This window comes from Macadamia integrifolia, chromosome 3 (genome assembly GCF_013358625.1).
Source record: "Macadamia integrifolia cultivar HAES 741 chromosome 3, SCU_Mint_v3, whole genome shotgun sequence".
Lineage (NCBI taxonomy): Eukaryota > Viridiplantae > Streptophyta > Magnoliopsida > Proteales > Proteaceae > Macadamia > Macadamia integrifolia.
In genome coordinates this window covers 26,743,052-26,770,480 of record NC_056559.1, presented here as the reverse complement: position 1 = coordinate 26,770,480, position 27,429 = coordinate 26,743,052, and the positions used below count along the sequence as shown (strand labels likewise).

At 37.6% G+C, this 27,429-nt stretch overlaps 2 protein-coding genes across 2 annotated transcripts; one reads left to right on the top strand and one right to left on the bottom strand.

Moving 5' to 3' along the window:
* Positions 1-1,466: 1,466 nt before the first annotated feature.
* Positions 1,467-21,152, bottom strand: LOC122074299. Its single transcript, XM_042639131.1, has 22 exons — positions 21,042-21,152; positions 19,896-20,032; positions 19,749-19,795; positions 19,302-19,627; positions 19,129-19,211; positions 18,957-19,032; positions 18,765-18,826; positions 18,503-18,598; positions 18,221-18,382; positions 17,966-18,078; positions 17,022-17,091; positions 16,789-16,874; positions 13,349-13,429; positions 13,179-13,190; positions 12,813-12,955; positions 3,144-3,283; positions 2,997-3,043; positions 2,550-2,875; positions 2,379-2,461; positions 2,206-2,281; positions 2,005-2,066; positions 1,467-1,840 (listed from the first exon to the last, which is right to left on the bottom strand). Exons 1-22 carry the CDS (start codon positions 21,109-21,111, stop codon positions 1,643-1,645), a joined length of 2,496 nt encoding a protein of 831 aa, XP_042495065.1. The 5' UTR covers positions 21,112-21,152; the 3' UTR covers positions 1,467-1,642.
* Positions 21,153-22,522: 1,370 nt separating this feature from the next.
* On the top strand, positions 22,523-24,697 carry LOC122072631 (tRNA pseudouridine synthase A). The gene is made up of 2 exons (XM_042636998.1): positions 22,523-24,059; positions 24,150-24,697. Exons 1-2 carry the CDS (start codon positions 22,705-22,707, stop codon positions 24,457-24,459), a joined length of 1,665 nt encoding a protein of 554 aa, XP_042492932.1. The 5' UTR covers positions 22,523-22,704; the 3' UTR covers positions 24,460-24,697.
* The last annotated feature ends 2,732 nt before the right edge of the window (positions 24,698-27,429 follow it).

The window sequence follows — 27,429 nt, the reverse complement described above, 5'->3', positions numbered from 1 at the left end:
ATTTTGTCTTTTGTTGAATATTTTTCACAGCTCAATCGATAATTTGATAAGCTAACGACTGTAATACCCAGTTAAACTTTATGGAGTGTACGAACAACATTGAAGAAACCGGTTGAAAATCTCACATAGGAGATCCTGAAGGCCAAAAGTTGACCTGTTGATGATCATTAAACTGAGTTCTATGGACTTTTTCTGTGCTGCTCACCTTTTCTAACTGAGAACATGACTGCATTAAAGTGGAGTGACCTCCTACTATAATTTAGGTCATTGGTGGCCTCCTATTGGAACATTGAATCGTACTAATTTATGAGCTAAAAAGTTCCTATCTCTCCACATGAATGAAAAAGAAACCACATCGAAAATAAAAGATAAGTTCTTAATGAGTTTAACGCGAACAGAAAATGGACAAATCACAGTAAAACTCTAATCTTCTTCACATTCGATGTCAATGAAGTGTAATCATTTGATAGCACTGATTGTTTCCATCTCTTGCGGGGACCCACTGATACAGCTTCGCACTGCCCCTGCAGCACCAGCAAGAGTCTTATTTGGCTCAAGAATGAAGAATCTGCAAGGTCCTTATCTTGAGTGCCACCCAATAAATTCTCAGGTTAGGCATTAGTAGTCAATTTTTTTCCCAGTATACAGTTTAAAAGGGATTTTAGATCTACCCATTTAACTAAAGAGGTAGGATCAAGAGTACAGCCTTCATAAAGGAATTTATTCCTACTTCCAAAATCCTCAAATTGTATGGAAAAGGCCACTTTACCATTAGTTATATTAGACCATGATGATTGATTGACTAAAAGATTGCACCAATCACTACATAGAACAGATTCAAGCATATGAATTCTAAGACCCAGGCTTGAAGAAACACAACCTTTGCCCAGTCTTTTGATTTTTCATACCTCAGTCCAATATCAATTGAAGGATTGAATATTAGTATGTGCATATTCATAGACTAACAAAAAATAACCTTTTTGAGTGAAGTCAAGATAGAAAACTAGGAATAAACTGGTTGAAGTGAAGGTTGGCAGAGAGCCCAGAAAGGCCAACTATATATATATTTATATATATGCACATGTGAGCACCATGGATACCATTCACAAACACCAAACGCATACATTCTATGATCATATTTGGATTAGCGTTTGGTTTATATGCTTCAAGTACAAACTTTCTCTTAATCCTACCCTTCCATATGGATGATGCATCTAAAGCCTTCTCCTTTAAGCATGTAGTCAAAGGCCTTATTGATCTCTGAGAATTGGACTTCATGGGTGATGAACTTCTCCAGCTCAAGTTCCTGAACAAAGACAATGACGGTCCACATCATTTCTTTCCATAGCTTCCTTACAAGAATAAGTCTCAAGTCGGAATCTTTTTAGCGGGCGCACCAGAAAAGGTTTATGGGAATACTAATAGTGAATTAACCTTACAAAGTCACCTTGTTCATGTACTTCTCTACAACTGATGGAAGATCAGTTCTTGGTTTGTAGTTCCCAAAGCAGGTTCCCCTGAGAGTCCTTCCATTCAAAAAGTTCGCTGGGTGGGTCTTGAAAACAGCATCATTGCTTGGAGCACCCACAAGTACACCAACTCCCCAACCCTTCAAGAAAGTATTTTATGTCATTGATCAAAATCACATATCAGAGACCGTAGATTTTATGGTAAGCTTAGATGAGTTTAATGGTTCAGATAAATTGATGAAGATCGAACAAGGATAATGAATATGATAACAAGGGAATAGAGGACATTCAAATGCAGACAGCACGGCAGCATTATTTCCTGTACATTCGATGCTTCGGTCAACTCCTCCATTAGTCATCCCAGCAAGGACCTTAACAGAGTAGTCCAAGAACAACATTTTTCAGATACTTGATACACAACATTTTCAAACAAAATGTAGAACTGCGTATACATATTCAAAGTTCAAACGACTTCAGAGAGAAGCATCTAAATTAGAGGGGAAAAAATGTCAATAGACAGAAGTCAGAAAAAGACCTCTTCAATTGGTTTGTCATGATCTTTTGGGTTCACAAACTCATTAACACCAAACTTCTTTGCTGGTTAGAGGAAGAAAGTCCAATCATTCATCAGTGATAAATATGTAAGGAAATCAAGACTGATGTACAGATCCAAATTTCCAGTCTAATACGTGACTACAAAGTATACAAGTGCAATGACATGGACTAGATCAATTACCTAGATCAAATTTTTTGGGGTTAACATCAATACCAATAATCCTCGAAGCTCCGGCTATCCTGGCCCCTTCTGCAGCCTAATCACATGGCAAGAACATTGCAGGGCTCTTTATAAGAGAAAATCACAGGAACAAAAATTAAAGATTTTGTACTTTTTATCCAGACAGAACTCACAGCGAGGCCTACTGCTCCCAATCCAAAGACAGCCACAGTTGAACCCTTTTTCGGTTTAGCAACATTCAAGGTTGCACCAAGACCTTAAACAGGAAATAAAGAAATTACTAATCAAAGAAGCAGAGATAATAAGAGAGAGAAGTTTGAGCTTGGATTTGATTCCCTGCTCACCTGTAGAGATTCCACAACTGAGAATACAAACTTTGTCAAGAGGAGCTGAAGGATTAATCTTAGCTAAACTGCCAACATGGCACACAGTGTACTCACTGAAGGTGGAAGTACCCAAAAAGTGGTATACGGGCTTGCCGTTAATTGAGAACCGAGAGTTGCCATCTCCGATCATCACACCCCGATCCGTGTTTATTCTGAGGAGATCGCACATGTTGCTTTCCTCCGACTTGCAGTGGGGACACTCCTTGCATTCCCCTGTGAACACTGGTAGAACATGGTCTCCAGGCTTCAGATCCGTCACACCCTCCCCAACACTCTCCACAATCCTAAGCATTACAACACACCAATATAGTTGATAAACCTTTAATGGAAACCCATTTAATTTCAGCCATCAAGATGACCACAAAGTCTTCAATTCTTATAAAATTCTGAAACTTAGATTCATACCCTCCAGCTTCATGGCCATAGATGCGAGGAAACAGAGGGATTTGTCCCTGCAAGATTGAAAATCAGTGGTTAGTTCCAACACAATCCCAGTAAACAGACCACATGATTTGGTTTATTTAAGAAAACAAATACTGTGAAATTAATTACCTTGGCTTCCCAGAAGAAAACATCCGTGTGGCAAAGAGAGGTGAAGAGGACCTTCAGACGAACCTCCATTGCCTTCGGTGGCGCCACATCCAGTTCTTGGATCGATAATGGCTTCCCTGCTTCCCATGCCACAGCAGCTTCTCATGCATAAAGCAAGAAACATAAGCAAAGGTCATCGAGAAACAGTTTGTTAGAGATTACCAGGACCCCACACAAAAGGTCGAATCCTTCACGGGAAAAAAAAAAATTAGAATCCGTTTGTTTTCATGTAAAAGGCGGGAAAAGAAATAATTGTTGTAAAATGAGATTTCCACGGTCACCGGCGGAAAGCTTTCTCCATATCACCGACCGTGTTTTCCCAAGGCTCAATGGATGGGGCTTTACATGCGTGTGGGTTTCGTATGCATCAAAGGACCGCTAAGTTTAAGGGTTTCCATTCACCATGGCATTAGGAAAACCTTTTTTTTTTTTGGTAATGGCATTAGGAAAACTTATTCCAATATAAAATATACATAAAAAATGGTGATTTACATCAATTCCCCCTGGCGTTTATCTATATTACATCATTCTCCCTTAAAAATCCGTTTATTACATTTAAACCCACCCAAACTAATACTGTGAGAGAGATGTTAAGCTTTTAAATGGAAAAGATGATTTTACCCTTCTTCTTCTTTCATCAGTACCTACCTGAAAGCGACAGTGCCGACCTCTTCACCACTCTCACAAGCATTTTATAAGCATGTTACCACAACATTTTGTTTCTCTTTTGGCAAAACATGTCTTTTGGTGAAGAAACCACATAAGAGGGAGACTTCAACCATGCTTTATCAAATGCAATTCCCTGTCTGTGTCAACGAAACAATGATTGCTCTTGGCATTTATGTTGTCAGCTAAATTTTTCTTTTTAAAGTATACGTTACCTGCTGACTGCTTGTGAGCTACGCAATTGCTTCAAATCTAAACTTGTAAACTGCTAATTTTTATTTAAAAGTGAGTTGGATGCAAATTTGTGTGCTTTGGTCGTAGTCATAATTTGAATGGACCAGATTTGAATTTGAAATACTTATACCGTCCTACTAACCTTTAAGCATGTTATTTGTGTAGATAGTTTCTGTCTAGGCTTCTTTTTTCGTGGACGAGATGAACGTTTAAGCATTTGTTGCACTATTTCTTCTTGTCTCTAAAAACCAGGTTACTATTATAGTTATAATTATCAGCACTTTATGTTTCATTCCATAAGAGCCAAGAAGCATTACCATCTTACTTATATGTCTTTCACAAATATCCCCAATCCTGCCCAATATAGAACATTGTTTCGTACCTGGTTCATCTAGCGGGAAAAGAAAGTTAACAGCTGAAAATGTCTATGTGATTCATCTTCTGGTGGCTGTTGCAAGAGCTCTCCAGGAATATAAATTTCTTCCTGAGCAGCCTAGTGTTAGAGTGGTGGAGAGCTCGACACCGTTGCAAATTTCAGGTAAGTAGTGAAGAAGAAGAAGAAGAAGAAGAAGAAGAAGAAGAAGAAGAAGAAGGAGGAGGGTAAAATCATCTTTTCAATTAAAAAAACTAACACCTCTCTCACAGTGTTAGTTTGGGTAGATTTAAATGTAATAAACAGATTTTTATGGAAAATGATGTAATATAGGCAAACGCCAGAGGAGGTTGATGTAAATCACCCCATAAAAAGTTACAAATGATTCGTCTTAGCCTGCATTTAGTAATGCATTAAGCTATGATGCATTTCAAGAAATCCGCTATATAATTACAAAAAAATTTCAAATTAGTTCTATAGTTCATTTAAAGTTGAGAACTTTAGGGGGTGAGGTGCTCAAGGCCCATGAGATGACAAACATACAATGAATGTATCGAAAAAAATCCTCTGCTGCGGGTGAGGTCGTGCGGCGAGAATCCAATGGCCAGCATGGTATCGAGGCATGTTCCGATGTCGTCTCGACAGTCGGATCCTTGCCGCACATCCGCACCCGCGGCAGAGGATGAAAGTCCTGAATATATAGCTTGTCCATATGTTTAAAATCATGGATGGAAGACTAAGGTTGTGTTTGGTATGATTTCTTATAATGCATTTTTGGCCTAGAGTGCATTCCAAGACAACCTAAATGTAAATTTAAAAATAAATATTTAAAAAAAAATTATAGATAAAAAGTTTTTTCATGTAAATTATCATTTGCATAGAAATTTTTACAATGAAACAAATGGCGCCTTATATAACAAATCTCCTGCCTAAAAAAAAAAAAGATCTTATAAAACAGAGATCCCATTCTAAGCATATGGAATGGAACGATTAGTATCAGCCTTGAATAATCTTTGATCTGACATTTTCGATCTCGTTCCACATGTATGATTCAAGGGTAAAATTGTAATGAAAACTGATATTAAAAAAAAAAAAAAAAAAGAAAGAAAGAAAGAAAGAAAGAAAGAACAAAGAACAAGGTACATCTATCTAATACAGTCCAATCCAATCCGTTCCAAAACAATATTAAAACAGTATGGGTCTTGACCGTTCTTGAATTTTAGAACCTTGATCCCGACTAAACAACCCCTATTGAATCACTTTCAAAAGGTAGTTGATGAATATACTAAATGATTAAACACACTAGTGATGGTTCCCAATTTTTAGATTCCGACTAAGCAATCATATCGAATCACTTTCAAAAGTAGTTGGTGAATGTACTAAACGATTAGACCACACTAGAGACATGAAGAGACATGCAGATGGAAAGTTCGAAGTGTTAGGTAGAGGGTCCAATTAATATATGAAAACACCTAAGATCCCAAACTGAGATCGATTATTCACAATATCTCAACAAAAGAAAGTTCCTCCTATGTATATGAAATCCACCAAAGACATGAGTTAATCATTGTAAAACTATAGCTTTATTTACCATGAACATCTCAAATCTCAAACCTCAAATCAAAGAATAAATGAAAAGAGCAAAGGAGCATCCCAAGGACACTGTCTATGAGTGATACCTTTGCAACGAATAACTTTGCCGGCAGTGCTCGACCTGCTACGAATAAATTTTCCAGCGTTGCTCAACATTTTGTTGGTTAGTACTATTTCTTTCCTCTAGCGTGTGAAGGTTGTGAGTTTTCGAACCCTTCCTTTCCTTTGGGAGAATTTATAGTATTCCACGGCTGGATGGAGCCTCTCAGAGGCTCAACGGTCACCTGAGAAGAAGACAAATAAGTTTCTAGTGCTGGTGAAACGAACGGACAAGTCTGGTTTTTTTGGAGAAGAGGAAAGAAAGCACTATTTCTGTGTTTCGTCCATCAATGATTTATACTAATTTAGAATCACCATTCCCAAACTAACGCAACTAAAATTTATTTGTCTCTACCAAAAAAACAAAAAAAACATTTATCTGATTAATGGTCATTGACTACATGGTTCAAGGGATCAGAATTGAATCAAAGGGCAAGCTCATCTGATTCTATCCAATTCTTGCAACCCTTATTAAGTCATCTATTACTCATGTTTGATCTTTTTTATTTACTATTGTTCCATTCTTTAGTTAGTAACAGAAAAAAAAAAAAAAAAAAAAACAGAAATCAATTAATTATCCTTTTTAACAAAATTCTAATTAATGAGAAAAAAAAAATCTTCCAGGTAGGTGCCAAAAAAAAAAAAAAAACAAAAAAACAAAAACCCCCATATTAGGTCATTAATGTCTACACATTATATTAAGTTGTCGATAATATTCTATTAATATTCCTAATATGCCTTCTCAACACCATTGAACGCATCAATATCAATCTCTTCTTTGATCTTGGATGAAGGGAAATCATTCACCAAACTTATTGAATCAAAAACTTCAAAAAATTCATGAGCATGATTCTTCATCGTTTGAAGTTTGTAAAAGTTGATTTAAGCCTAAGCCTAGGGGTGTCAGAAAAGCCTAGTCAACCCGAACCAGCCCTAACCCGCACTGAGCCCGAACAGGTCTTGAGCTGATATTTTAGCCCATAGGGTGGGTTAGGGTTGAAATTTTCAAGCCCAAGGCTTTGTGTTGGGCCTGGGCTGAGGTCTCAACCCAACCCAACCCAACCCAATCCAATCCAACCAACTATGTGTATTAAGTATATAATCATATAAATACGCTAATAATTATTAATGGATACTTATAGAAAAAAGTCTTTCGTTTTTCACAATCTACACATATACAAAAACTTTGGTTTTTGACTTTTGCAATGCATCAAGATCAAGCAACCAAGTGATAGATAGTATTGGGTTGGACTAGATTAGGTTAAACCTAACCCAATTAGGGTCCATTAAAAAACCTAGCCCAACCCAGCTCATTGACACCCTTACCGAAGCCTGTGTTTGGTAGTCAAGAAAAGAAAAGAAAAGAATAGAATGAAAAAAAATTATGTCTGTTTGCCTACCAATAGTAGAAAAGAATAGAAATTTTTTTCTATTTTCGTGTGTTTTCTTGTTTTGTTTCTTGCAGCATGAGAAAACATCATCATTCTCAAGGTAAGTTTTGAAATTAAAAAAAAAAAAAAAAAAAAAAAAAAAAAAAAAAAAAACCCTTCTCTTGGTTAACGAAATACTAAAGATAATGAGAATTTCTTAAACCAAGAAAAATAATATACTGCTAAATGGCAATCATTACTTTCAGTTTTTTGTAATGACATCATAAAAGGATAAACTAATAGGTTACTTGCTTTTTTTACTCGTGAATTTTTGCAAGACTCCAAAACCTAAAAACTAGGCTCTCATTCTTGCTTCTGCTTCCCAAGAATTGACCCTTACCCCATCCCCTTATAGACAACTCCAACCTTCTCTTCTCCAGTATCATCTCAGTTTCCTACAACCTTATCTCAGGTTGTTAATAATTCTTCTGTACATTTTTCTTCTCTTTTCTTTTCTTCTCTTGGCTACCAAACACAATCTAAGTGTAGTTGGGGGACGCGGGCTTACTTGAGACTATAGGTACCAATGTCTCAAAAGTATATTGGGAATTTGGGATTAGATCGGCCATATCAATAATGGCTTTGATACCTATTGGATATCGTATCAATGGCATTGAAATAGTAAAATAGTAAACAAAAAACCTATATCAATATCTTGAGAGACAAATGTGTCTAACATGATCGACTCATATCAATATTAACATCGACAATGATCGATAATAATACCGAAACTGTGCATTGAAATCTTGAGAGTAGTGGAGGTTTTGATACCACGCACTAAAACCCTGAGAATAGTGGAGTTTTAAATATCAATTTCGGATCGGCCATATCATCAAATCTGTATTGGTATTGGCCAACACTAATCCCGATATTGAATCGATGAATGCGTTAGACTTGGTACAAACAAAGGATATAGTTGTCCAAATGCAATCCCATATCGGTATTTTTTAGGGTAAAATCATCTTATCCGATAGATACAATATTTATACCCACAATGGGTATCCTCTTTGAAAATTCCAAATTTTAAAGAGTGATTTAGGATCCACTTACCTTCCAAATAATCTCCAACACTTAAGTCTCTTTGCAATGATCGGCCGGACAGAGGCTAGAGCTACTTCCTTCCCATTGCATGCTTCCTTGTGTGTCAAAGATATAAACTGAGTGCACCAAAAATAATAGGTTATCTCTTCCATTTTTTCCAAAATTTTGATGTGGTGTGAATGACAAGGGTAATCCTAAGGGGATAACTCAGTTGGCAAGTACCACTCCTCAAAATTATGAGGTCATGAGTTCAACTCTCCTTGGGGCCAACCTATCCCAAAACAAAATGACAAAGGGTAAAATGGTGTAGTAACTTAAAATTCATTAAGTTTTTTTTTTCCCCCCTCAAGGCCGCAACAGATGAAGTTTTATAAAGAAAAAAAAAAAAAAAAGATCCATATATGGCTCCCAACGTCCAACTCTACTCGATCCAGCCTCCCCATGCCACCCCACCCCCCCCCCCAAAAAAAAAAAAGAGAACCAGAATATTAACATAGTGTATTAACTCATAAAAAGGAAATTTAAAAAGAAAAGATGGTGAAAAACATACGTGAGAGAGAAAAGAAATAGAAAATAAGGAGAATACTAGCCCATGATAACAATGTTAAGAAGATATTCAAATTGTTTGTAGAAGAATGATAATCTTATTAGAATAAGGTATATTTATACAAATCAAATGAACGAATATAAGGAAAACCAACAAGGCAATCTTATCTACAGGAAATAATTAAGAAATTCAAATAAGGAAATATTATCTACAACTTATCTGATCTTATCTATACAACCAAACAAATCAACTAATCTGACCTTATCTGTACAACCAAGCAAATCAATTAAAGAATAATTCAAAAACATAAATATTGGCTGAGATTTTATCTTTAATACTCCCCCTCAAGTTGGGCTATGAATGTCAAGAACACCTAACTTGGACTTGTGTTTGAGAAATAGATCTTTCCAAAGAGATCCGTTATCCGGGAATTACTAGGGACATATTGGGGGGTAAGAAGCCCATTTTGAACATTATACCAAATGACATGACAGTCAATCTCTATGTGTTTGGTACGCTCATAGAAGACGGGATTAGTTGCAATATGGAGAGTTGTTTGATTGTCACAGTAGAGAGGGATTAGCTTAGTCGTTGAAACACCCAAATCACGTAACAATTTAGTCAACTATAGGAGTTCACATGTAGTTACTTCCATTGAAACATACTCGACCTTAGTTGAGTTGTTTTTTGGATTTCCATGAGATTGGGCTAGAACCAAGAAAAATGCAGTAACTTGTAGTAGATTGGCGAGTTATTGGGCAACTAGCCCAATCTGAATCACAGTAAGCCCATAATAACAATGAGCTAGAGGCGGATAGTAAGATCCCCCTATTGACGGAGCCGTGCAAATAAAGGAGAAACCGATTAGCAGCATCTTAGTGAGGTTTTCGTCTATATCCATTTGCAGCTAATGGGTTTTTTGGATGGTGGTAATGGCATAAGAGTCCAAGTGTTATTAAGCTCAAGAGCCTGTATTTCAAAATGCATAGCCTCCTTCCAATAAGTAGAAAGAGATGCTTTGGCAAAACTAGTCAGTTCTTTAATGGCAGATAGACACTTGATAAACTTAAAATGAGAGGGTAGAAGTCTGTGATAAGTAATAGAAGAAATAATGGGTGATAGAGTACTTGCATTAGAATGAGATGACGTCGAATGGGTGGCATAGCGATAGTAGTCTTGGAGACGTTTTGGGGGATTCCTCACACGACGAGGGTAAGAGGGTGGCATAAAGGTGGTTGGGATGATGGTGCCAGTAGAGTAGGTGGGGGTGGTGGTGTTGCAACAGGTGGAGATGGTGGTGGTATAAGAGAGGGGGTTGGTGTTGGGGCGGCTAGTGTTGGAGGGTTGGTGATTGAGAAGGGGTCGGTTGTATCTTAAATGGAGAGGGGTAGAACTAGATTATGAATGGTGTGGTTTGGACTTTTGGATAGAGGAAATGAGTCCTCCACAAATGTGACTTCAAGACTAATGAAAACTTTTTTTTTATTCAAGATCAAACACTTTCTATCATTTTTTAGTGTAGGGATAACCAATGAAAACTCCAAGTGAGGCTCAAGGGTGAAACTTGTGTTTGATGGTGTTGTGATTGTGACAATAACAAAGACACCCAAAAGTACATAAGTGCTTATAAGAAGTGGTTTTGTTGCTTAAAATATGGAGAGGAGACTTGCCTTGTAACAAATGGGAAGGAAAACGAATAATGATATGAACTACAGTGAGAATGCACTCACCCCAAAACTCGGGTGGTAGTTGGGCTTGAAAGGAGAGGGTTCGTGCTATATTGAGGAGGTGGAGATGTTTGTATTCGACAACCCCATTTTGTTGGGGGGGTGTCGACACAACTATGTTGGTGCACTATTCCTTAGTTGGCAAAAAAATCCTTTGAAGCATGGTTAAAAATTCTCTGCCACTGTTGGTTCATAGTTGCTTGATTGAACAACTAAACAGAGTTTTAACCATGATAATGAAATTTCGTAGATGTGTCCATCCAAGCATCAGATTTATGATTTAAGAGATAAATCTAACTATTGTGAGAAAATAGGAAGCACCACATAGGGCTGGTATGAAATATGGTCCCCAAATGTCACAATGTATTAAATCAAAACATGCAACCATTAAAATCACACTTGAGGGGAAAGGTAGATGGGTTTATCTTAGCTAATGGATAAATGAAGCAAATATGCTTTTTAAAGATATTGATGGTAGGGTCTATTTTATTTTAAAAAGGAAAAACATTATTAGAGGGGTGACTTAGGTGGGTATGCCAAAGATCAAGGGAGGAATGAACTATGGATGCTGCAATAGATGGAGGGGATATGTCCAATATGTAAAGTCATCCATGCGCCTTACCCAATCCAATCATCTCCTTCATTTGTAGGTCCTAAAAAATATAGTGGGATGAGTAAAAACTCACAGAGCATTGAAGAGTTTGAACAATCTTAGGAACTAAAAGTAAATTAAAATCAAAAGAGGGAACAAAGAGAACATCGAATAATGGTAAAGTGGCCATGGGAAGGCAAGAACCAATGTGTGTGGCATGGGTTTGATGCCCAGTAGATAATGTGATTGGAGATGAATGAGGTTTACAAATGCCATTTAAAAAGAATGAAGTGTCCGACACCATGTGGTGGGTGGCACCGGAATCAATGACCCAAAATGGGAAAAGTTCGGCTATTACCTACAGCATTGGCCTTTGGTATAATAGTATCAGATTGAAGCATTTAAAGAATCTGGTTATATTGATCTACTGTAAAAGATGGAGGGATGGTTGGAGTTGCAACGAAAGCAGCAATGAGTGGGCAGTTTGCATAATTGGTGAGGCAACAGTAGCAGCCTTATTTGAGTTCTTTGGAGGGTATCTATTCTTTTTAAAGCATCGAAACTCCAAATGACCATCAAGTCCACAGAATGTACAATGATAATGCGGCTTTGGTTTATCAGATTTGTAGTTTGAGTGACCACCAATAGTGGCAAGGGCGGATTGACTCAATGATGAGTCTAGTGTGGCAAGAACTGATTGTTGACGTTACTATAGAAGAAGAAGAGAATAGGCACAATTGATGGTTAGTAAGGGGTCCATTAAAAGGATTTGACTACGAATAGAAATGTAAGATTCATTGAGAACCATAAAAAATTCTAGTAATTGATCTAGTTGGAGAAGATCATAATGATGTTGAAGAACACCACAGGTGCAATCAGGATATGAGCTATATGAAGCAAGCTGCTCATCCCAAAAGCCTTTGATAATAGTGTAATAAGAAGACAATGAAGAAGTGCATTGTCAATGATTAGAGATTGCATGACGGATCTTAAAAAACTGTGGGGCATTCTTTCGAGAAAAACTATCATAAAGGTCAATCCAAACATCACGAGCTGAGGATGCATATAAGATACTATGATCAATGTCAGTAGCAAGGGCATGGATGAGCCATGAGAGAACCATACTGTTGCAGTGTGTCCATTGTTGAAGATTAGGAGAGTCAACAATTGGTATGGGAACGAAACCATCAATCAAACCAAGTTTGTGTTTGGCTTCAAGTGCCATGTGCATTGCATGACTCCAAGGGGGGTAATTGTCACCATTCAGAGGTTGAGTAACAAGTATAGCACCAGGATTATCCGAGTGTGTAAGAAATGTGGGGAGGAACCATCACCGGTGGCAACAATGGCAGCTACAACATCGGTGGTGGCAGCAGCGTTGGTGACAGCATTGGTGGTGGCAGTAGAATCGTCAATGGATAAGATGAAGAGTTGAAAGAAAAGGAAGAAGAGATGGAGAATCGAGTTTAGGCTGATATCATGTTAAGAAGATATTCAAATTGTTTGTAAAATGATGATAAATTGTTTGTAAAAGGATGATAATCTTATTAGAATGAGATATATTTATACAAATCAAATGAATGAAAATAAGGAAAGCCAACAAGGCAATCTTATCTACTGGAAAGAATTAAGGAATTCAAATTAAGAAATATTATCTACTACTAATATCTATACAACCAAGCAAATCAACTAACCTGACCTTATCTCTACAATCAACAAATCAATAAAGAATAATTCAAAAACATAAATCTTGATTGAGATTTTATCTCCAATAAACAAGGGTACCACACCGGCACATCCTTACAGGAAAACCCAAACCTCAACCACCCTCAACAAGACACAAGAAAGAAAATCCCCCACTTACTTGCACCACCACCAAAACAGAAGGACTGAAGCACCAGAAGAAACAGGAGAGAAGAGAGAAGGCACATCAATGGGAATATATCTATGAGGGAGACATGTAAATATCGTTTCATATTTCAATTAAACTTCCAAGTTATAATGTTTCTATAGTTGATGCATGGAAATAAAGGTCTAATTCATGTGCAGTCTACTAGAAAAACAGAAGGAAAATCATAGAACCAAGAAAGCGTTGAACAATGTGCTAGCCCATACCACTGCAATGTGGTGTATTTGGTAGCCCTGTCAGGTTTTAATTTGGATTTTGCGTCTCATTTGATTATTCAGATTCTACCAAATCATGGGTCTTACTAAGGGATCAAGCATTTGTAATCTTATATCTAGTATTTTTTTTTATATTTATATTATTATCTTTGGGATATTTGTGCAATCATGAGGAATAAATCAAGCAAACAATCACAAAACGCGAGGAATTTAAAGTGGTTTGACATGAATGTCTACATCCATCAGAGAGAAATAGAGATTTTCCACTAAACCTGAAAAATTCTCCACACCACTCTCCACCTAACAAAGTGATCTCCCTTTTCTTGCATTTAGGTTTTATCCACAGAGTCAATGTATAGGGAACCCAAATCCCAAAACAATTATAATTCTACCCCATACATATAATGCACCCAAAACCCAATCTAATTACAAATACAAACCCAATAATAATTATGTGGATTGTTACGGAATACAAGACACACCCAACCCCAATAATTTTCTCATTTAATGTCTCCACATTATCTCCAGCCCCTAGCCAACCCAATCATAATCTCACCCACTTTCCCCCATCCTATATGTGGATCAGATCATTACTTTCTGGATAAACTCAAAAGTTTGACAAGTTGTCTTGCCAAACTTTCTAAGCTCATGTGATTAAGGGTTCCAAATCCACCACCAGAATGGATAGAGCCTAGATGATTGGGACCAACGGTGGACTGTCCAAAAGCCTTTTGGTCAGGCCATGAAGAGGCAAGCACTAAAGAATCTGAAAGATAAAACTAAATGTAAGAGATGCAGTCCTAGATATGTTGTCTGGTCCAAATGATCTTTAATTGTGTACAGTTATGACATGATTTTGCTGTTTGGTTCTTGAAGTAAATGATCTAAATGTTCTGATTGCCTGTCCAATAGTCCATTGCAACACTTCAGACCACAATAGCTCTCGAAGGAGATCTTCTAGTTTGAAAAACATTTCAATCAGGAGACCTAAATCATGTGATCTATATAATTTTTCCCATAGTTGTCATGGCATCCAGGTGAACCAAGGAGTTGTGAGGGGGGCTCGATGCAAGGTGAAGCCAACAAAGCCACCAAGGCGCCTGGATGCCTTGATAACTAGGGGTGTCAATTGGATGGTTCGGTTTGGTTTCGATCAGGTTGAATTGGTTTCGGTCTAGGAATGAGGGAGACCAAAACCAATCCATTAAGTAACTTCGGTTTTTGGTCAGTTTCGGTTTCAGTCCGATTTAGTTTCTGTTTATCTCGATTTTTCAATATCAGGTTAATACCAGTTTAGATCGGTTTATTATTGGGCTTGAACCATAATGAAATCTTACATATATAACTTATAGTGACAAGATTTGACCAAAAAAACACTTTAAGTTTATGATTATAATTAAATCATGGTTTATCATTGTAAGGGAACAAATATTGAAACCAATGGATAACAAATTATTAAAAAGATAACTAATATTGAAATCATAAACAAACCCTATTATCCTTAATCATTCATTTAACTATCCAACTAGTTTTGTATAGCGTACAAGGAAATCAATGGAAGCATTATTACAATTTACAAATCAATTTCTCTATTCATAACCTAATATTCAATGATTTGTAATAATTCCCCTTACAATAAAAAATTTTCTCACTAATATTGTGAAAAATGGATAGTCGATTCACCAATTTATAATATTATAATCATTTTTTTTATTGGTTTCATTTGATTTGGTTATTGGTCAGCAACATACCTCAGTCCAAAACCAATCCAATAAGGATCGATTTGGTTCGATTTGGGTTTTATCGATTCGGGTTAGATTTTCACACCCCTATTGATAACTATGATTTTACCTGAATACAAGCTCCCCCAACACCACCCCCACCCGGAAAAAAAAAAAAAAAAAAAAAAAAAAAAAAAAAAAACATTCTTTTTTCACACGGCACTAGAAGGGTGACCCAAGATTAATCAAGAATATTGCTTGATATGTATCCATTATTCTGAGAGCCAACATATATATTGTTATAATACTATAGGCAATAAATGAGGGAAGAATATACAAGGAAAAACACAATGTTATACATGGAAAAGATTTGGATGAGATTTCCAATCAAGATCTGCTTCAATCAACTGGCCGTCAGCTCCTTTTATTGCCTTACTTGCACCTTCTTTACTACTCCCCATCATGTTGGAGTGTGGAGAATTTAGATATCAGAAACACCCAACTTGCCAAAAAGTGGTGAAATTGTGAAGTACTAAGAGCCTTGTAAAAGACATCAGATGGTCGTTGGTGTAGTGAGAATATGTGCAGTTAGAACCAAACCATGCAGCATTTGCTCACGAACAATATGGCAATCGATTTCGATATGTTTTGGTTATTGAAAAATCGAGTCTGCCACAATATGAAGAGCTGCCTTGTTCCGGTTGATGAAGGGGCAATTGTAGATCTTGAAGGAAATATGATAGCCATGTAAGTTCACAACAAGTGCTGACCATTGCTTGATATTCAGCTTCAGTGGACGATCGGGAAACATTACTCTGTTTCTTAGATTTCCATGAAATAAGTGATTTTCTCAACATTATAGAATAGTCAGTAATTGATTTGGACATAAATAGACTAAGGAACTGGACTGAATATGCAATATATGACTGATGTTGGGAATAGTCCCACGTCGGTTAAGTTTGGGACCGTGGATGTCTTCATATACCCTTGTACCATCTACACTTAATAAGCTAAAGTTTTTGGGTTAAACACCAAGTTCATGTGCTATCCCATTTTGTTAACATGGTATCAAAGCATCACTTTGTCCTCCCTACGTTGTCTATCCACATGCACGCCAAGGTCACATTCCGGCTACATATGGGCACATAAAGCATCAAATGATTATGTGCTCATCCTTATTTCCTGGTTTTTTTTTTTTTTTTTTTTGGGGGGGGGGTTGTTGGGAAGAGAAGAGGCAAGCGGTTGGACTATAATACCCATTTTGTGTATAGCATCTCTACTCCTTTGGCAGCATCCCCTAATTCAGAACATAATTTGAAAGCCATATTTCATCACGGACGTTTTTGGGATGCCCCTAAAATAACCAATGATGCAGTGCTTCCTTGTGAGATCTATTCGATGAGAATTGGTGAATCGCTCCGCCTACACGTCTTGCTTTTACTGCTATATCGAGAGTTACTTCATGTATTGCTTGATGTAAAACAGATAGTGGATTTGTTTGTCTTCTATTGAATCTTTTTCACAGCTTGATAGATAAGCCAATGACTGTAATACACAGTTAAACTTTATGAAGTGTACAAACAACATTGAAGAAACCGGTTGAAAATCTCACATAGGAGATCCTCAAGGCCAAAAGTTGACCTGTTGGTTATCATCAAATTGAGTTCTATGGACTTTTTCTGTACTGCTCACCTTTTCTAACTGAGAACATGACTCTGTTGAAGTGGAGTGACCTACAATAATTTTGGTCATGGGTGGCCTCCTATAGGAACATTGAATCATACTAATTTATGAGCTATAAAGTTCCTATCTCTCCAAATGAATGAAAAAGAAACCACATCTACAGGTTCTTAATGAGTTTAACATGAACAGAAAATGGACAAATCACAGTAAAACTCAAATCTTCTCAATGTCAGTGAAGTGTAAGCACTTGATAGCACTGATTGCTTCCATCTCTTGCAGGGAACCACAGCTACAACTTGGCACTGCCCCTGCACCACCAGCAAGTCTTATTTGGGTCAAGAATGAAAATTCTGCAAGTTCCTTATCTTGAGTGCCATCCAATAAATTCTCAGGTTAGGCTTAGTAAAATGTTTCACAGTATACAGTTTAAAAGGGATTATAAATCTACCCATCTAACTATAGAGGTAGGATCAAGACTTCATAAAGGAATTTATTCCTACTTCCAAAATCCTCACATTGTATGGAAAAGGCCACTTTATCATTAGTTATATTAGACCATGATGGTTGATAAACTCAAGATTGAACCAATCACTACATAGAACAGATTCAAGCATATGAGTTCTGAGACCCAGGCTTGAAGAAACACAACCTTTGTCCAGTCTTTTGATATTTCCATACCCAGTCCAATATCAATTGAAGGATTGATTATTAGTATGTGCAGTTGCGCGTATTCATAGACTAACAAAAAATAACCTTTCTGAGAAAATATAGAAAACTAGGAACACTGGTTGAAGTGAAGGTTGGCAGAAAGGCCAACTATATATATGCTCATATGAGCACCATGGATACTATCCACAAACACCAAACGCATACACTTACTTATGATCATATTTGGATCAGCGTTTGGTTTACATGCTTGAAATACAAACTTTCTCTTAATCAGTTAATCCTACCCTTCCATATGGATGATGCATCTAAGACCTTCTCCTTTAAGCATGTAGTCAAAGGCCTTATTGATCTCCGAGAATTGGACTTCATGGGTGATGAACTTCTCCAGCTCAAGTTCCTGAACAAAGACAATGACAATCCACATTATTTCTTTCCATAGCTTCCTTACAAGAATAAGTCTCAAGTCAGCATCTTTATAGCAGGCGCACCGGAAAAAGGTTTGTGGGAATACTATTAGTGAATTAACCTTACAAAGTTACCTTGTTCATGTACTTCTCTACAACTGATGGAAGATCAGTTCTTGGTTTGTAGTTCCCAAAGCAGGTTCCCTTGAGAGTCCTTCCATTCAAAAAGTTCCCTGGGTGGGTCTTGAAAACAGCATCGTTGCTTGGAGCACCCACAAGTACACCAACTCCCCAACCCTGCAAGAAAGTAATTTATGTCATTGATTAAAATCACATATCAGAGACTGTAGATTTTATGGTAAGCTTAGATGAGTTTAATGGTTCAGATAAAATGGTAACAAGGAATAGAGGACATACATCATGAAGACATTCAAATGCAGACAGCACGGCAGCATTATTTCCTGTACATTCGATGCTGCGGTCAACTCCTCCATTAGTCATCCCAGCAAGGACCTAAACAGAGTAGTCCAAGAACACCATCTTTCATATATTTGATACACAACATTTTCAAACAAAATGTAGAACTGCGTGTACATATTCAAAGTTCAAACGACTTCAGAGAAGCAGGTTTCTAAATTAGAGGGAAAAAAATGTCAATAGATAGAAGTCAGAAAAAGACCTCTTCAATTGGTTTGTCATGATCTTTTGGGTTCACAAACTCATTAACACCAAACTTCTTTGCTGTTTAGAGAAAGAAAGTCCACTCATTCATCAGTGATAAATATGTAAGGAAATCAAGACTGATACAGATCCAAATTTCCAGTCTAATACGCGACTATACAAGTGCAATGACATGGACTAGATCAATTACCTAGATCAAATTTTTTGGGGTTAACATCAATACCAATAATCCTTGAAGCTCCGGCTATCTTGGCCCCTTCTGCAGCCTAATCACATGGAAGAACATTGCAGGGTTCTTTATAAGAGAAAATGGCAGGAACAAAAAAGAAAGATTGTGTACTTTCTATCCAGACAGAACTTACAGCAAGGCCTACTGCTCCCAATCCAAAGACAGCCACAGTTGAACCCTTTTTCGGTTTTGCAACATTCAAGGTTGCACCAAGACCTTAAACAGGAAATAAAGAAATTACTAATCAAAGAAGCAGAGATAATAAATGATAGAGAAGTTTAAGCTTGGATTTGATTCCCTGCTCACCTGTAGAGATTCCACAACTGAGAATACAAACTTTGTCAAGAGGAGCTGAAGGATTAATCTTAGCTAAACTGCCAACATGGCACACAGTGTACTCACTGAAGGTGGAAGTACCCAAAAAGTGGTATACGGGCTTGCCATTAATTGAGAACCGAGAGTTTCCATCTCCGATCATCACACCCCGGTCAGTGTTTATTCTGAGGAGATCGCACATGTTGCTTTCCTCCGACTTGCAGTGGGGACACTCCTTGCATTCCCCTGTGAACACTGGTAGAACATGGTCTCCAGGCTTCAGATCCGTCACACCCTCCCCAACACTCTCCACAATCCTAAGCATTAGAACAAACCAATATAGTTGATAAACCTTTAATGGAAACCCATTTAATTTCAGCCATCAAGATGACCACAAAGTCTTCAATTCTTATAAAATTCTGAAACTTAGATTCATACCCTCCAGCTTCATGGCCATAGATGCGAGGAAACAGAGGGGTTTGTCCCTGCAAGATTGAAAATCAGTGGTTAGTTCCAACATAATCCCAGTAAACAGACCACATGATTTGGTTTATTTAAGAAAAAAAATACTGTGAAATTAATTACCTTGGCTTCCCAGAAGAAAACATCCGTGTGGCAAAGAGAGGTGAAGAGGACCTTCAGACGAACCTCCATTGCCTTTGGTGGCGCCACATCCAGTTCTTCGATCGATAATGGCTTCCCTGCTTCCCATGCCACAGCAGCTTCTCATGCACAAAGCAAGAAACATAAGCAAAGGTCAACAAGAAACAGTCTCTGTTAGAGATCCCCAGGACCCCACACAAAAAGTAGAATCCGTTTGCTTTCACGTAAAAGGCAAGAAAAGAAATAATTGTTGTAAAACCACTAGGTTTAAGAATTCCCATTCACCGTGGCATCAGGGGAACTTATTCCAATGTAAAATATAATTAAAAAAAATCACAAGTTCGTCTTAGGCTGCCTTTGGTATGCCTTAAGCTATAATGCATTCCAAGAAATCTACTATATTATTCCAAAAAACTTTTAATGTAGATTTTGAAGTTGAGAACTTTTAGGGAGTGAGGTGCTTGGACCCATGAGATGACAAACATATGATGAATAAATAGCAGGTCCATATGTTTAAAATCATGGGTAGAAGACTAAGGTTGTGTTTGGTATGATTTCTTATAATGCTAACTAAGAATATATTTCAAGAATACATATTAAACATAACCTAAATGTAAAATAAAAATAAATATTTTAAAAAGTATAGATAGAAATTTTTTTTATGTAAAATATCATTTGCATAGAAAGTTTTACAATGAAACAAATGGAGCCTTATGCAACAAATCTCCTGCCTAAAGAGGAAAGAACATTATAAAACAATGATCCCGTTCTAATAACAAAATGGAACGATTAGTATCAGCCTTGAACAATCCTTGATCATGACCTTTTTGATCTTGTTCCACATGTATGGTTCAAGGGTAAAACTGTACTAAAAATTGACATTTGAAAAAAAATTTTTTTTTTTTGACACACTAGGGAGGTGAAGAGACATGCGGAAAGTTCGAAGTGTTAGGTAGAGGGTCCAATTATTATATGATAGATCCATAAACCACAAACCTGGCATATGCTCTACAAGCGGAAGTTGCAACCAGTGTGCTATGCAGTATATTCACTGAATATCTCAAATCTCAAATCAAAGAATAAATGAAAAGAGAGAGAAGTATCCTATGGATACTGTCTGAGTGATACCTCTGCAACGAATAACTTTGCCGGCAGTGCTCGACATGCTACGAACAAATTTTCCGACGTTGCTCAACATTTTGTTAGTACTATTTCTTTCTTCTAGTCTGTGAAGGTTGTGAGTTTCTGAACCCTTCCTTTCCTTGGGGAGAATTTATAGTTTTCCATGCCTGGGTGGAGCCTCTTAGAGGCTCAACGGTCACCTGAGAAGAAGAAGAAAGATAAGTTGCTAGTGCTGGAAATCTGGTTTTTTTTTGGAGCACAGGAAAGAAAGCACTATTTATGTGTTTCGGCCACCAATGATTTATACAAATTTAGAACCATCATTCCCAAATTAACGCAACTAAAATTTATCTGATTAATGGTCTGACTACATGGTTCAATGGATCAAAATTGAATCAAATGGCAAGCTCATCTGATTCTATCCAATTCTTGAAACCCTTATTAAGTCATCTATTAGTCATGTTTGATGTTATTTATTTACTATTGTTTTCATTATTTAGTTAGTAAAAAATAACAGAAAATCAAATTAAATCTATCTTTTTTAACAAAATTTGTAAATTTATGAAAAGAAATTACTTGCACGGTGGGTGGAAAAAAAAAAAATCCAGTTACAGTCATTAATGTCTGCACATTATACCCTCTTAACACCATCTGAACATATCAATATCATTCTCCCTTGATCGTGGATGAAGGGAAATCATTCCTCAAATTTATTGAATTAAGAACTTCAAAAAAATCACGAGTATGCTTCTTCATCATTTGAAGTTTGTAAGGGTTGATTCGAGTGTAATTGGGTTTTCTTGAGACTATGGGTATCCATCCATGGGTTGCCTAGATAGTTAGGGTGAATTGAGATTGTGTGAATAGACGCACAGTGTTAGGTTCAATTCCACATTTATGCATCTCCAATTTAAGTGGAGACCTATCAAATATCATATCAGTGGCAAACATCGATACGGATATTGAATTGATGAATGATACAGGCTTGGTACAAAGGATATAATTGTCAAAATCTAATCAGACGTCGGTATTTTAAGGGTAAAACCATCTTATTTGACAAATACGATACCTATAACCTGATATGGTACTAATACCATAACCGATTTGCGTGTAGAGGTCGGTATCTTTAAGTATAAAACCATCTTATCTAACAGATACGATATTTATATCTCTCATACCGGATACAATACTGATACGAATACTGATACCATAACCCATTGGCGTGTAGAGTATTGGGTTTACGGTTTACCTGCTAGGCTGCTACTGAAATTTGGGACCTTGCTTCCAATAGGCTATGGAGGTTAACTTGTAGATCAATCCATCACATGGAACCGCTCCTAGTCACCGTTAGATTAGAATAAGGGTTTTACAACTGTAATCCGGGAGCAGCAGTCCCACAAAAGCGAAAGAGACACATGCCGTGGGATCAGTATCAGTGCTGAAATACCTGACAGATGGATCATAAGATCACCACTTTCCTCAACATTGATGCTATTGTACTGAACACAAAACCGTCGTCTCGTTAGGGTTCTAGCGGACCTGTAATCTCCCTCTTGTTGAGGCGAAACTCCAGACTCTCAAAAGTTGAATACCAAACCAGTCAGCCATTGCTTGTGTAATGGGAAGCACGATCAGATCAATCAAGAGCTTCAATTCTAATTTCTGAAACATGGACACCTCTTCCTCTACTCCTTTACAGCCGCCGGAACCGAAGAAGCTCAAAATGTCGTCCACCTCCGACGACGATGACGACACCAAACCCGAATCAACCGACTATATTTCAATCCCTCCAACTGAGAAGAAGTTCAGATTCAAGCGTCGGAAAGTCGCCATCTTTCTCGCTTACTGCGGCGTTGGTTATCAGGGTATGCAGAGGAATCCCGGAGCCAAAACTATAGAAGGTGACCTCGAACAAGCCCTCTCCCTCTCCGGTGGTATCTCTGAAGCTGACCGTGGTAAACCACCGCGATATGACTGGGCACGCTCTGCTCGTACCGACAAGGGTGTCAGCGCCGTCGGTCAGGTCGTCTCGGGCCGCTTCTACATCGACCCACCTGGCTTCGTCGATCGTCTCCAATCCAATCTCTCCCCGCAGATTCGTATCTTCGGTTTCAAGCGTGTCACTGCTTCCTTCAACGCCAAAAAGTTCTGCGATCGGCGGAGGTATCTCTATCTTATTCCTGTTTTCGCACTTGATCCCACTTCTCATCCCGATAGAGAGACTGTGTTGGCTAGTTTGGGTTCGGAGAATGAGCTCGCTAAGTGTCTTGAGTGCTCGGAGAGAGGGCGTAAGGTTGTCGGTGTTATGGGCAGACGCAACTCTGAAACAAGGACTGCGGAAAATGGCGATAATGCTGTTCCTGATTCAGAAGCCTTAATGGAGTCTAGGGTTTCCTGCGGCAATGGTGTTGACACTGTTTCCCACTCTGAACCATTGGTGGAGTTTGAGGTTTCTTCTAACAACCCTAATTCTGTTTCGGTCACTGAGACCACAGTGGAGCCCGTTATTTCTTCTAACGACGGTGTTACTGTTACGCACTCTGAACCTGCGGAGTCTGTACCACAATCCGAACTCACACAAGAGAATAAGGTTTCTGCGGATAATGGTTTTAGTGTTTCTCACTCTGACATAGCAGAAAATCCAAAGACTACTACGGAGGAAGAAAATGGGGAGCCCAGTTTAGTTAGGTGTAGTAATGGGGAGAACACAACTGAAAAGATCAGAGCTTTTTTTTACGACGAGAAGGAGAGGGAGAGGTTCAACAGAATTCTGAAGCATTACGAGGGAACTCACAATTTTCACAATTTCACAACCAGAACGAAAGCTGAGGATCCTTCAGCCCAGCGCTACATTGTGTCGTTTGTTGCAAATCATGTTGTTAATGTTGGAGGGATAGATTTTATCAAGTGCGAGGTTGTGGGACAGAGCTTCATGCTTCATCAGATTCGAAAGATGGTTGGGCTTGCAGTGGCTGTCATGAGGGATGTTGCTTCGGAGTCATTGATCGAAGCTGCTCTGCAAAAGTAATCTTCTATTATTTTCTTAGAATTGCTTTGTTGCTTGGGAGGGCCATGATTGGTTTTTTATCTAACAAATTTTCTTCTGTAATTCAGGGATATAAGAATCAATGTGCCTACAGCTCCAGAGGTTGGTCTGTACCTTGACGAGTGTTTTTTCACTTCATACAACCAGAAATGGAAAGACACACATGAACCTTTGAACATGGAAGCTTATGCTGCAGAAGCAGAGGAGTTTAAAATGAAGGAGATATACACCCACATTGCATCCACCGAACAGAAGGAGGGAGTTGTGGCCCTCTGGTTGCACTCACTAAACCACCGTAATTATCCTGATTTACGTTTCACTGGTGCTAATGAAACCTGCGCCAACACAGAAACCCCTCAAGTAGAACAGGTCATCTAAAACTTTTTATAAGATTGTTCCTCAGATTTGGGTGAGCATCATAACCTGATATTAGACTCTTTTATTTGTAGCTTTTGGAGGGAATAGTTGTCAACTACAGCTTATTGATGATGCATGCATCTCTGCTTTATTTAGAGGATGCCAAGTCATCTGTAATAGAAATTTAAATGTGGAGTTTGTTTCACATGAAAAACTATTTTGCCCCATTTTGAAGTTGAACATCATTGATTCTGTTTAATGTTCTAAAGCATTATTTGTCCATTCTGTAGGTATGGCATTATAAACTCCTAATCCAAGTTTCAGGGATGCGTCCTGTAAATGGTAGTTAATGTTCTGATCATAGGTGTCTATGAGTGTGGGGATTGTTGTTTAATGGTTGTGTGTTCATGAATTATTTCATTTTTTTTTTATTTTGCAAAATTTGAGATATAACTCTGGACTTTCACTTTGTAGCCAACCCGATTTAGTTGGGATGAGGCTGGGCTGAGTCTAGTTGAGTTGAGTTGAGCCCTGGACTTTCACTTAATACATTGTAGCTCATATTCTCTCGTAAACTGTATACAATAGAGTGCCAAACTTTTTGCTTTATCATGTAGCTTGATGATTTTTTAAGGTTTGCATTTTTAACTAGAGTATCCCTTCATACCATAAGAAGGCTCTGGAAGCTTTTCAATGGATTGAAGGCAAATATAGTCTTGGACAAAAGATGCTTATAGGTGGAAGATGTAGGCATTGAAAAAGTACAGAAATTGAATGGTGATATGAGAGCATCAAATGAAGACATTGCATGAGAATTTGTTCAACAACAACAACAAACACAGCGTTATCCCAACTTAATGAGGTCGGCTACATGGATTTAAACAAAGCAAAGTAGGTAAAGACTCGGGTCTAAACAGAAAAGGTGTATGCATAGATGATAAATTAAGAAAAGAAATGAGATTTTGTTCCCTTTCCTTAATTTTTGAACAAATTAATGTAAATATTAATCATTACAATAATAGAAAGTTAGCTCATAGGGTAGCATATAGTTTTCAAATGGAAATCAGCACCACGGAGGGGAGAACTTTAAGGAATTTTATCATGTGTGCTGGGAGTTTTGGTATCAACAAGCATGTGGTGAGGTTTGGTCACTACAAGAGGTAGAATGAAAAATTTCGGCAGTTGTCTTTTTCAATTTTTTCTGTACAGGCATTGACTGGTCCTGATATTGTAGGGCAAGGGTTTAGTATTGATATAATGTTCTACAATGCTGAATGTTTTCTTTCTGGGGTGAAGTCAAAATTGTTTTTGCTTGCTTGCTTACTTTCTTACACCACTGGTAAGATAGGTTCAATTTGTTGTTTGGAGTGAATAGGTTGGCAATGTCTTTAGATTCAATCCTACAAGATAATGTAATGATTTGGATGAAAGAGATGGTGGGTAATATTAGATGATTCAGTGTGTTATGATTGTAATGATATGGATGAAAGAGCTAGTGGGTAATTTTCGATGAATCAAGTGATGATTGTATTGTGAACTGACCGATGGAGAAAGTCTGCTGTTGATTGTTAGCTAAAACCCCTGAAGATACAAGCACAACAGGCTCAAGAGGCTATTCAGATGGCTCACTCTTTTATGAAACAACGCATCATAATATCAGAAACTTTTTTTTTTTTTTTTTTTGTGAATAAATAATTCATTACCAAGCGAAAGAAAAAGAAATACAGCCCCTTAAGAGTGGAGGGGGAAGAGAAACAGAACACCTTAGGGAAAGGAGCTATTCCTGATGTTGGAGCGGGATAGCTCTCAGGAATTTACAGGAATTTACAATATGACTATTTCTAGGAGAGAGGTTACATGAGGAGGATGTCCGAGAAACCTTGGTCTTAACATCAAAGAATATGGAATTCCAAATCTTATCATGAGAGTGAGAGTTGGTGTTCTATTACCTAAAATTTTTTAATCCGTGATACAATTGCTACAGTTACCAATCAAGTGATTGGCACATATGGCAGAGACTCTACATTAATATCATTATGCAGGTGGCCTAGTAAGCAACTCTGATCCAGATCTTGAGAATTTCTTGCTTATAATTGTAATGTTCCTGAAAAATCCTAGAGTTGTGCTCTAACATTTCCATAAGGTTTTGCAACTCTTATGATAGCAATGTTAATAGCCTTTTATAGCAGAAAGGGGCAGTGAATTAGAAGATGCTTAACTCGGTGAGCTGTGGTGCACGAAAAGCCCATGTTTACCAGGCGGTTTCAAGTTTGAGCCTTCTGGCTTTGTCTACCTCCTCTCCCTACTTTTAAAAGAAAAATGAATGAGTTACTACTATTCTTTGTTTCTCTGGAGTACCAAAGGTGAGCTTAACATCATTATGAACATAAAGTCCTAAAGTATCCCCTCCCGACCTTTAAAAGAAAAATGAATGAATTACTACTATTCTTTGTTTCTCTGGAGTACCAAAAGTGAGCTTAACATCATTATGAACATAAAGTCCAAAATATGGAACCCAAGAAAGATGCTTGCCCAACCTAAATGGGATTTGATATTTCACATCTTCCCAATATGTTATCCTCATTTTGCTCTGGATTGTAATCTCTAACAAATAATATCACTCCATCATGAAAAGGCACGTATCATGATATATATATATATATATATATATATATAATGACGACTCTTGCAATGGGTTGGAGATGAGTATATAGTGCAACTTGAGTAAGTCTTGTGCTATAGTACATTAGTAGGTAAATAGTACACGTCTTAAGCTACCAATGATGTAAAAACCCTAAAGAGGATAGAGCAAGGCCTAATTTTCATGTGATGTATTTTTCATATTTTGCCCAATCTCGAATTTAGTTCTATACGTATGACCATCAATGAGAAAAATCAACAAAATGGTTAAATGATGATTTGTAATATTGGTCAGGCATAACCTTTGTGCTTATGGATGAAATTCCCAGAGTAGAGCTAAAATGACAATCT

Bases quoted from the DNA above. Each gene is read 5' to 3' on its own strand.
- LOC122074299 (XM_042639131.1), bottom strand. From the start codon at position 21,111: ATGTTGAGCAACGTCGGAAAATTTGTTCGTAGCATGTCGAGCACTGCC. The intron at 19,212-19,301 runs GTGAGCAGGGAA...TTCCTGTTTAAG, and splicing joins CAGTTGTGGAATCTCTACAG to GTCTTGGTGCAACCTTGAAT. The intron at 17,092-17,965 runs GTAGGATTAACT...ATGTTCCTATAG, and splicing joins TGCATCATCCATATGGAAGG to GAGGCCACCCATGACCAAAA.
- LOC122072631 (XM_042636998.1), top strand. From the start codon at position 22,705: ATGGACACCTCTTCCTCTACTCCTTTACAGCCGCCGGAACCGAAGAAG. The intron at 24,060-24,149 runs GTAATCTTCTAT...TCTGTAATTCAG, and splicing joins ATCGAAGCTGCTCTGCAAAA to GGATATAAGAATCAATGTGC.